Source organism: Mesoplodon bidens (genome assembly GCF_964165515.1).
Source record: "Mesoplodon bidens genome assembly, chromosome: 2".
In the NCBI taxonomy this organism is placed as follows: domain Eukaryota; kingdom Metazoa; phylum Chordata; class Mammalia; order Artiodactyla; family Ziphiidae; genus Mesoplodon; species Mesoplodon bidens.
In genome coordinates this window covers 53,713,214-53,724,721 of record NC_138177.1, presented here as the reverse complement: position 1 = coordinate 53,724,721, position 11,508 = coordinate 53,713,214, and the positions used below count along the sequence as shown (strand labels likewise).

Genomic DNA, 11,508 nt, shown 5'->3' with positions numbered 1-11,508 from the left:
GTGAGAATGTTCTGTATGCTTAGGGCTTGAGGAAAAATTGGCTGTGGGAAGCTGCTTTGTCCTACTTATATCTGTGTATCTGTTTGCAGAATGCTAAGGGAGGGCCTGGGTGTCAGGAGAAGAGTGAGGGTGCTTTCACAGATCCCAAGCTCTGACAGGCCTTTGGCAGGATATGGAGTGTGGGCCGTTCTGACTGGCATTAAGTGGGTGCCTGCTGCATACCCTAGGTCCATTATCTCATTTGCTTCTCGAGAACACTGTAAGGGGGGGCGGCACCCTCATGTTACAGATGCAGAAGCTGAGTCTCAGAGGGGCTAAGTAACTTGCCCAAGTCACATAGCCAATAAGCGGTGGGGTTAGGGTTTGAACCCAGGCCTATCAGCTCCCCCATTATCAGACGGCCCCTTCTGACCAGGAGCTGGAAGACCTGGCTTCAGATCCTACTACCATCCCTTGCATGTGTGGTCTTGAACAAGTCACATAATCTCTTTGGGCTTTAGCTTCCCCTTCAGTAAAATGGGGCTAAAACCCGTCTTGCCTGCCTCACAGGATTGTTGTGAGAATTGAGTGAAATCAGTGTGTGGGAAGGGACTCGTAAATTGCCATGAAAATGCAGAGACTGTGTCCATTTTAGGAAGAGAAATAGGGACCTGCCCAGTGACCAGAATCTCAGAGGCAAGACTGAGAATGGGTTTGAATAAGGGATGTTTATAAAGCACGATTGTCATGTGGTGGGTACCACCCTCTGCTGCATCAGCCTCAGGTTCTCTGCATCATCTGAGTGGGCCCTGGGGAATGGCTGTGTTGTGAGCAGGATGTTAGTCTGGCTGCTCTCTGTGGAGGGGCAGGGATTCAGGGAGCCACAGAAATTTTGCAGACCTGTGCCAAAGTCAGCACAGCCCAAGCCAGCTGGATGGGGCCAGAGCGGGAGTGGGCACGGAGGATCAAGCACAGAGAGGGGAAAACGTGAGGAGGCAGCAGCCAGGTACTGCCAGGGGCAACTGGAGACGTGCCTCTCCGACACTAGGGACTGACGAGGTTGAAATCCCCTACAGGGGGTTGGATGGAATGGAGCCTGCTGAGTGCCCAAGGGCAGCAGCTTTGTCAAACTGCTTCATTCCATACTGCACATCAAGTGGAGGAGCCCCCAGGTCTGAGAAGATGGTAAGAAGAAATGAGTGAATTGGAGAAGGATTTAGCTCGGCTGTTGAGAGAAGCTTCCTCATGATTGTGAGGCTCTGCAGGGATTGACTGAGGGAGACCAGAGAGCTCAAAGGACGGGGCCGGAAAAGTTCCATTTCGGCTTGAGGAAGTAGTCTAGTTCAGGAGCAGAGGCGGGGAGTTGGGACTGGACAAGCGATGTGCCCTGTCCACTTGAACAAGCTGCCGTGTGCTTCCTGACCTTGAGTCCTCTGCAGAAGACATCCCCCTTTTCTGCACCAGCACATACGTCACAGCCCTGAAGAAAGTGTAGACATCTGAGATACGTTAACAGTGGGGGAGGGCTGATATCCCGTGAACAGACACACAAATGCCCGTTAGACCTGGAAATTGAAAACCAGAGAGGCGGGGCCGCACTGGTCTTGGCCCAGGCCACCAGCCACTGGTGTTCCCAGCAAAATGTTCCCAATGTGGGAGTTTGAGGAAGCAGGGAAAGGCAGGTGGTGTGAGTTTATTAGGACTTGAGGCCCTCAGCCTCGCACTGAGGCCAGCTGAACCCCCAGAGCGTTCTTCCTGCCCTCCTATGGGCTGCTACTCCTAAAGGTACTTGGTTTCAACAGTTATTTGTGCATCAGATTAAAGACTGAAGGGAGAGGGACAAGATAAAAATAGGACTGCCCAGCGCGCAGAGCTGTGACTGTGCCCTGGCAGCCGGGCTGGCGGGAGCGCTGTGGCCCGGGGCCGGGGCGGACCCGCTGTGTGCTCGGGGGCAGCCCGAGCCCGTAGAGTCCCACCCCGACCCTGCAGGCGCGGTCACGCTCCAGCTTTCTGTCCGCCGGGAACCGTGCGGGCAGGGGGACCTGGGTAGGGTCTCCGCGCTCTCGCGGGTGTTGTTGGTGTGCCTGTGATAGATGGGTCTAGACAGGCATGCAGGCTCCCTCCCGGCTGAAGGACGGGAAGGGGCGGGGGGCGGGCCGCGGAGGCGGCGGCAGACTCCCGTGAGCGAGCGAGGCTTCGGGCCCAGCGACCAGGGTGGAGGGAAGGCTGCGAGGGTTTCTCTTAACCCTTTAAAGACGATAGGGAGAGTGGGGGTGGGGAGTGTAGTAGAAATTCCTGGAGGCAAAGTAGCCCCCTGGGGAGAGGAGGCGGGAGTCTGGGCTTAGGGTTTTCCTTTCTCTTCTGTGTATGCAGTCTCACATCCTGGTACATTGGGCTCGATTCTTCGACGAACCAAACACAGCTGCTAGGCGATCTAATTTGACCCGATACTTCTCACTGGGGAAGGTGTGAACACACACAGTGGGCACCCTCACTTCAGGAACTGAGTTGGGGAGATGCAGAGGTTAGACCTTACCGTTCCCAGCGGCCCAGTATGTGAAGGTCTGCTCAGAGCTTTAGTCAGTGGGGCCTGTGACCGAGAGTGTTGCCTACCAAAGACCCAAGCCTGAAATGCCTGTCCAGTGCGTACAGGTATGCGTCGGAGAGAGCAAAGGGGTCCTTGAGTTGTCTATGTAAATAAAAACACTTTTAACCGTGAACTTGTGGAGAGTTCAAATAAGATATGTGCAGGGAGGCAGCCTCCAAACAGGAGCTGGACAGCGATGTGTACAAGATCGATCATTTGTATACACATCCATGGGGTCAACATTGAATGGGTCTAAAAATTTAATACAACTCTGCAGGCATTGGTCTCGTTCTTTCCCTGAGGTAGAAATTGGTGGGTGGGTTACCCTATAGAGAAATGAGTCATTAGTCACACTCCTCTCTCCTTCCCCCTCCTCTTCCTTTTAGGGTTTGTAGTCTTAGGGGATCCTCTAGTTACATTAAACTGCAAACCCATATTGGTCTGGGAACGAGCCCCATTATAGGCAAAGCAAGAATGTAAGTCGTGGGGAGGTGTACGTGTGAGACAGGAATGCACAGATTAAGATGTGCGCCTGAATGACATGTGCTGAGACAAATCAAGACACTTGGGCTCTGGTGCCCACATGGAACAAGAGAGAAAGAACTGGCCGCGAGGAATGTAAACATGGGTATGCAAACACTGAGACCTAGAGCGAGATTCTAGGAGAAAATCCCAGACTTTGTTGAGCTGGAAACTGGAGCAGAATTTCTGTAAGTTCGTTCGAGAGACAAAAGCCCATTTAAAGGTGTGAAGAGGGTCACTTGGAAACACAAAAAGCATTCACATACATACATCCATGCTTAGATACACAGGCTGAATGACAGAAACTCCTCAGTGCCTGATGAAGATTTTCCTGCCCGGTGAGACAGAGCAGGGCACGGAAGTGTGGGCCACACAACCACATTCGCACACTCATTCACTGGGAAATACTGTGTCTTCGGCTAGAGGGAAACTGAGGGCGACGGTGCCTAGCTAAGGGTGGATGGCCCTTGGTTACTAAGATTGCTTCTGGTTATAGTTTCTTCCCATCTAGAGTGGGGAAGAGAGTACGTCTTGAGCAGGTAGGAGGATTTCTGAAAGATTTTTGAGTTCTGGTCCCTGAGAGGATGGATGGTGGAGGAAAAAGAGGAGTAGCTTTGCATTCTGGGTCGGAAGCAAGGGATGTTGCGCTCCTCTAAGCCCTGTTTGCTAAGGTGGCGCAGGGCCTAGTGAACTGAGAGAGACTGAACCGAAAGAAGTGCGAAGCTCAGCCTCCGGGCGGAATCAAGGGGAGGTGTGCTTTCTTTCCCGTTTTTTTCCCCCTTGAGGAGACCGCGCGGGGACGGCCAGCGTAGGGAGGATTAGCAGGCGCCTATGTGACCCCAGACGCGCGCGTAAACTCGGCTTGGGTTTGGTTGGCCCGCGGCGTCGATTTGCCGCGGTCCCTCTTTGTGTGAGCCCAGCCGGGAATTCCAGCTTTTATTGGGAAGACCGCACTCGGGTGGAGCCCGCGCTGGGTCGGGCACGACAGCCGGGCCTGCGGGGCTGGGCAGGAGGCTCGCCGGCCTCCGAGCCGCCCGAACCCCAGGACGGTCCTCGGGAGTGCCCAGCGGCCCCGGCAATGCCACCTCGGTGGTTTCCTCGAGGGCGGCGGGCCCGGCAGACCCAGCCCGGCGGGGCACCGCCCCTCTCCCCCTGGCCCCACCGCTCCCCCCCGCCAGCCCGAGGCCCAAAGGAGCTCTGAAGGCCCTTTGTTAAGCTCCAGGGTCACACCCGTGCCCCGGGGGCCGCGCAGGGGCGGGAGGACCTTCTCCTGGCTGGAGGCCTCCAGCCCTCGGCTCACAAGGTTCGGGCCTGGAGGGGCCTCGCCCAGTCAGGGGAGGGGAGGCCGAAGCCCGCCCGTCCCGACCTGACCGGGCTGCCTCGCCCGAGTGAACGGTCGGCAGGATTCCGTCTGTTTGGAAGGCTGGCTGCGCTGCCAGGGCCTAGATGGTGGCGCTGGCTTGAGAAGCAGCCTGGGCAGGAGTGGAAGGTCTTCTCAGGCCACCCCCGTGGCAGCCAAGCCGCCTGTGCCCCGAGCACTTGGCCGGGGACGTCTCCCAACCTCCAACCCGGCCCGACGGCTTTTTTTTTTTTTTTTTTTTAATTCATCATGAGTGCATACTGATACTTCTAATTCAAGTTCAGGACTACACAATTTCTTTTCGTTTCTTTTTTCTGGCCGCACCACGTGGCTGGCGGGATCTTAGTTCCGCAACCAGGGATCGAACCCGCACCTTCAGCAGTGAAAGCATGGAGTCCTAACCCCTGGACTGCCAGGGAGTTCCCAAGGACTACACACTTTCTATTCAACCTCACCAATCCTGTATTTGTAGCTCCTTCTCCCATGCTAAAAACCCCAGGTCTCAACCATGCCAAACACTTTTTGCTTCATCTCACGACACAAACAGGACAGTGTCAGCACAACAATGCTGACACTATCGCCAAGGATAGGATTAGTGAAAATAATCTAAACCGTTTCTATACTTTTTCGTCCTTAGGGCAAGGGATTATACAATCACTTTATTGTGTTTTAAAGTCACTTGAAGTAGTTCCTTTCCGTGTGGTTATGCTTCCGACTGGATAGTTAAGGTTAGTTTCATTTTGCTTTTTGATTTGACATTGCTTTTGGTTTATAATTATGTAAACTCTAAAGTCAAATCGATATTATACGAACATTCAGAGAAGTGAAGCTTCCACCCCTTTTCCTGGCAGCTCGTTCTTCTTTACCCAGAGGTAACCATTTCTAAAGCAATTTAGAGCTAGCTCTCAATTCCTTGTACAGTTGCACAGTACCCACTGTGCAGATGTACCACTGTTACTTCAGACAGGGCCCGGCTGATGGTGATTTGGGTGTTTTCACCCCTTTGCTGTTACACTATTGGGCCAATTTGATGAGACTGAAAGAGGAAGATGCCCAAGTGCACACAGATGCTAAGCATATTAAGATTAGATTTGGTGGGAGTCGTAGAAAAACTCAAATTAACAGTGGCTTCAACAGAACTGTTTATTTTTCTCCAACATAAAAAGGCAGGTAGAGCAGGGCAGGGCTGGTATGGTGGCTCTGTGCCACTAGGTCCTCAGGTACCCAGGCTCCTCCAAATACATTGAGTGCTTGACTTCCATGCTTCATGGTCCAGGGTGGGTGCTGTGGCTACAGCAGTCACAACCACATTGTAGCCAGGAGGTAGGACCAGACAAAGGGAATGACCTTGACCTTTAGAGGCACCTTCAGAAGAACCGTACTTCTGCTCTCCACCTGGGTAAGCAGTATGAGTGAATCTATACCTGGGAGCCCGCTGCAGCCAGCATGACCTCATTTATACCGTATCTTCACTGTGCAGAGCCCCTCTACACCCAGTGGGTGCACTCCCTCTGCTCCCGTTGTGGGGGGAGGGCGGGGGGCGTGTGCGTCTACACCTATGGTACCTCCTCTTTACCCATGGCCACAACCTTAAATGTCTCCTAAACCAAGCCCATTACTTACTTCCCCTGCACCCCTTAAACCTGTGGCTCCCACTTATTTTTTTGGCTTTATTAATAAAATGATCTTCATCCAGGATAGAACCCCAGTTGGTCTCAGGCCCCCCCGTACCACCAGCACAAATGCAAATACAAACAGCCAAATATCTTGGAGTTTGTCACTGCTTTTATTTGGGCTCTCGGGAGCCCCTTATTACCTATAGAAGTTCAGGCTCACTGGTGTTCTTTTGTTTCGATCGTTTCTGAAGGTCTTGCTATTTATTTAGTCTTTCTCTCCTGTTGTTTGAGATGATTTCCTAATAAACAATATCCAGCAAACTGTGAACACTGGTTTTAACTCTGGAGTGGGGAATGGGAGGAAGGGTTGGCTTGGGATGACAAGAACCTCTATTTCTGAAATGCTGGGATTTTTTTTAAAACAACGAAAGTGTATTTTTTTTATGATCAAAAAATTAGTAAATCAAGAACACTGTTGGTTCCCTTTTGTCTTCAGGATACATCCCAAGCATCATTTGGTGCTCACCAACAATGTGCTCTCTCTCATTTCCACCTCTGACAGTGCTGGATTTCCCCATTCCCAAACACGGCTCACTTTTCCCACCTGCCAGGTCACAGAGCTTGCAGGTCCCCTCCCTCTGCATACTTTACGACCCCACTCAGGTACATCATCTCCATGGCCCCTTCCGTCTGCTCTGCCTAGGTGTTCTCAGGGTTTATTGCAAGACTGGAAAGCACTAAGGGCATTCTGATCCCAGATGGATTTGATACAAGGAATCAGATGCTTATAAAATCTTTGGGAGGGCTGGAGGAATGTGAGTCAGGGATGACACTGGAAGCACTGGATTTAAGAACAGTCTGCTGAGGTTGTCATCCAGGCATCACCACAATCACTACTGTGTCTCATTACCCACAAAGCTGAAGACCCAGTGTTGGAAGGCTGATCGAGTCACTAAAACTGGCCAGCATGTCTCCCTGACCCTTCTTACCAGCAGCAAGTAGAACAGGAAGATGCCTCTACCTCGCTCTGCCTTCCAAACCAACCATTCAGAATCCTAGCGGCAAGGGAGCCTAGTAGTTTTCAGGTTTCTAGACTCTGCACTGAAAGAAGGAATTCAAAGGATGTAGGATGGAAATTGATAGTACCCAACAGGGATACTGCTGCAAGAAGTAAGAGCAGTAGAGTAGCTGAGTGGTCAGAACTACAAGCCTTGACTATTGGGCCAAGCAGGTTTGGACTTCATGTTAAAAGGTAACAGAAAAACACGAGGTCTGGAGGGAGAAGTGACACAATGGAAGTCCTGTTTCTGGAAAAAGTATTCCTAAAGATAAAGGGTTGGCCATGATGAAGCTACTGGAGTCCATCAAGGTCAAAGGCAATGTAAAAGCCTACTACGGCATCAGAGGAGATAAGGTTGAGAAGGATCTGAGAAACATCAACATATATGTCTATGAATTGAGTTTTCAGGACAGAACTTCAAATTGTCTTCAGAGTCTCACTCCCCTGAAATCCTCTAGTCTGTTTCAGTTTATAGAGACTATAAATTGCCCTGAAGTTATCTGTAGGGAACCGACCATCAACACCACTTTAAAACAAATTGTGACAACAGTAATGGTTTAGGAAAATACACAGGAAACAAGGTACTTCCTTCCATTTTCTCCTTTCCTCAACAGGTTTATTGCCTTTTAAGAAAATTTTTGTAAAATATAAATACAAAGGCAGAGAATTTACTTACAAAGTTAAAACACAGATTTCAAACATAAACACACAATTCAGAAAATTTTAGTTTTATGTACAATTTCAAGCAACCTCAACATATTATGTTAGTTTTCAGTATCTTACAGGGTACAGAAAAAAATAGCTGAAAGTCGTCTTTAAATAAGAGCATAAAATGTTTAAACATATAAACAATCCGGTTTGATGCGTGAAAACTAATTTCCCAGCTTTTAAATTAGGATATAAAAATTTCATACACTTAGTTGTTGGTGTGGATATGGTTTGAATTTATATTACACACTACTGGATCACATCCAATAGCACTGACCTGGCCTGAGCAGGTACTCTGTAAACAAAACATAAAGTTACAACGTCGCCAAGGGCCTTCCCCGAATTCAACCCCCCAAACCAACCACACGGCTCTGACCACACTCTCAACAGTTATGGCCTCTGTCGTCGGAGCTTTGTATGAAATGAAGTCAAAGTGTGGAGCTCCTTTTCCTTGTTTTTTTTTCTCCTTAAGAAAAGAAACAATTGTTCCGAGTAAAAACAAACATATTCCAAAGCATGTGTACATTGAAAAGTAGAGAAACTTTATTAACAACTTCATAAAAACTGACTTAAAAGTTTAAAAAGAAAAAAACATGTTTCAAAGTCCTTCCGACTGGAGTCGTGTCTCATAGTGTCTTTTCTTTACAGAAATAGTCGTATTATAACACCATGACACACTGTACACGGCGGGCCCCGGCGAGCTCACCAGTCGTCGTCTGAGTCCAGGTCTCTGGGGAGGATCCACTCCACGGATGAGCCCAGCAGAGTCTGAAGCTCGTTCGTGAACTCCACCAGATCTAAGAGCTCCTCACTTTCCGGATTAAAGGACTCCAGGTCTTTGGGGCAAGAGAATAAGAGACTTGCTGACACTTGCCGGTAGAACTCGGCCTCCGCGATGGTGACAATTTCCGCATTTGGGAAATTGCAGCGGAATATGCAGGAGGACATTTGCAGTTTCTTGAGCAGGTCTGAGAGCAACAGCCAGTTACGAGGCCTGCACCAGAGAAAGGACAGTGGTTTGAGTTTCTGGCAAAATGAGAAGCGCTCCCAACTATGAACTACCCGTCTCCTGGCGGTGAAAGGGCCTGCTGCTTCCACTTTGATTACCCCACCCCCACCCCACTTCTCACTGTCCTTAGAAGATCTACTTCTTCTTCTTCTTCTTCTTTTTTTAAAAAAAATTCATTTATTTATTTATTTTTGGCTGCGTTGGGCCTGTTGCTGCGCACGGGCTTTCTCTAGTTGTGGCTCGCGGGCTCTAGAGCGCAGGCTCAGTAGCTGTGGCGCACGGGCTTAGTTGCTCCGTGGCATGTGGGATCTTCCCGGACCAGGGCTCGAACCTGTGTCCCCTGCACTGGCAGGCGGATTCTTAACCACTGTGCCACCAGGGAAGCCCGGAAGATCTACTTCTAACGGGGGAACTCTGGACTCATGTGCATGTGTTAAGAGACCACCTAGGGCGGATCAGCCAACTTAGACAAAAGCAGGAGCAGCGCCCCTGAACGAGCCTCGCTGCAGGCCACCCCAGTGCTGCCTTGGCTCTGGCCACAACTCAGGTCACCCCTCTCCAAGTAAGTGCACCCCGTTCTAGTCACTGGGGAAAACCAGTCTGTATGCCAACCCAAGGGAGATGGCAAACACCTCTTTGACCTCTCCTCTCCTCCGGCCCTCCTGGAGAGAGCATGAGAAACACTCGAGGTCACCTGGCTTTCCTTTCCTTTCCCACACCTCCAACCCGCCCCTCAATGCTAACGGGAGTGAGGCTTTTTCGAGAAGGGAGGTGGTACAATCCTTCCTGATACCCTGCCACGCTTTATGATCTCTATCCCGAATAGAATGTCACCACAAAGGCAGACACGTTCCCAGCCTCAGAGTCCAAGGAGGATGCTACTCCTTAAGCACCGGGGTCAACACACAGCAGAGCAAGGTCTCCTGATGTGTTCACTCCGAAGGGTTGGTCATGGGGCACAGTGGCCCGACTGTGGGGACAAGACTCGATCTAAGCAAATCTGAAGACACATAAGATCCCAGGTGCCACATACGGCTTTCTCTAATCTTATACGGTACCCGTTTGGGGAGGATTCCTTCCCCAAGAGTTTAGTGACTGAAACTGCAATTGCAGTCGCTGACTCCCGTGTCCTTTGGGCTCTAGGAGTGTGTTCCAATGAGGGCAGTTGGCTGGGGAGCCCTCCCACCCCCCAAACTTTTCTGGAAAAGTTCTACTGCATTATGTGAGGTCGGTGGACACTTGGTGAGGAATTCACTCACCCCCCAACCCATCCACCCTCATCTGCTGAAGGGGATTTCTAACTCCTGACACCCCACAGAGCAGCTGGGCTGGCTCTCGACCACACGCTGGCCACGCTCACCCCTGAGCGACGGACACCTGCACGTTATAACACGGCAAAAGGGGGCTTTTGGAAAATTCAAATTCCAATAGGTCACCATAGGCCTCGTTGCTGTCATCCTGGTCCTCCGGTCCTGGGGAATTTGCTAAAACATCGTAACTACTTTCATCATCTGGTTCTAACCGGGGGGGCAAACAAGAGAGAGGTCAGTAAGCTGGAGCAAGGTTCCAGCTGTTCTCCAAAAAGGACCCTGGAAAAATTCTTTCCCAAGCAAGCCCTGCTCACAGCACCACCCCCACCCCCCACCCCCACCAGCCCAACTGAAACGAACAAGGCTGCTCACCACACACACAGCTGCCAGAGAACTCCGAAGAGCAACCGGGGTTACCGTCGTCAGGAGCCTGCAGGTTATTTAAACAGTCTGGAGAGAGGGGGAGAGAGAGAGAGAAACAAGATAACGCCTGCTGGTAAGAGGCAAATGCTGCTGGAGTTCGGGAACATCTCACGCTGGGGCTGGTGTCACCTCCTGACAAGTCCCACCGCACACGCCTCCAGGTATCTGACTGAAACCTCCCCACGCGTCCACCCGCCTTCCTGAGGGACTGCCCGCCTCACCGCCCCAGCCTGCCAAACAAAAGCTAGCCTGGCTAGCTAAGAGTTTTCCAGCCCCCCACCTTGCAAAACTCAAAGTATCTATCTCTTCTTTGACAGACTAACGTTGGGCCGCTTTTCCCAGTAAAGGGTCACTTAGAGTAAACGGGGGGTGGGGGTAGGGGGAACCCAGGTGAAAGGCTGTGAAGTCACCGTCTAGATGCTTGAACAAGACCGTGTCGTGACCTCTGCCGTACCTGTTAAGAACTTCTCCAGAAGTTCGCTGTGGTTCACTTTCTTGACGGTTCTACCTGAGTACGTAGCCAGGGTAGGATCAGCACCGTAGGAGAGGAGCAAGCGGACAATTTCGAGATGATCATTCTTGACAGCATCGTGGAGAGGCCTAGGAGAGGTGCGGGGGATTACACCTGTGCACGCGACGCTTGCTTCTACGGACACGGGGCAAAATCGAGCGTGTGCGGCCAAGCCTCGTAGGCGCGCTATTTCACTGAGGAGGTGAGTGTACGGTCGCTGTGACAAATTACTCTGTTATTTCAACACATAACCCTTTACGGGACAGGTGAAGGGACCATCTCAGGCCTAATTCTTCAATGCAAATCTCTCTTAATGCATGGCCCAAGGAGGAACTCAGGCCACGATGAAAACGTTTCCAATGAACTTAAATAGTGACAGACTGTAAGAAGGTAACGTACGGGGGGGTGGGGGGAAGAACCCCA

The 11,508-nt window shown here is 51.0% G+C and overlaps 1 protein-coding gene and 1 long non-coding RNA gene across 6 annotated transcripts in view; both read right to left on the bottom strand.

The window, feature by feature from the left end:
- Positions 1-11,508, bottom strand: part of LOC308610661 — a 279,944-nt gene that overhangs the window by 194,552 nt on the left and 73,884 nt on the right. The gene's annotated exons all lie outside the window — the stretch shown is intronic.
- Positions 7,924-11,508, bottom strand: part of LOC308610523 (BCL-6 corepressor-like) — a 29,820-nt gene continuing 26,235 nt past the window's right edge. Inside the window, exons 14-17 of one of the 2 annotated variants that reach the window (XM_081223576.1) lie at positions 11,029-11,174; positions 10,524-10,601; positions 10,202-10,358; positions 7,924-8,826 (exon numbers count right to left, since the gene is read on the bottom strand). In XM_081223576.1, coding sequence (XP_081079702.1) covers positions 8,535-8,826; positions 10,202-10,358; positions 10,524-10,601; positions 11,029-11,174 — 673 coding nt within the window. In that variant the 3' untranslated portion in view covers positions 7,924-8,534. The remainder of the gene's footprint in view (positions 8,827-10,201; positions 10,359-10,523; positions 10,602-11,028; positions 11,175-11,508) is intronic. The other variant, XM_081223575.1, reaches the window with a different exon arrangement.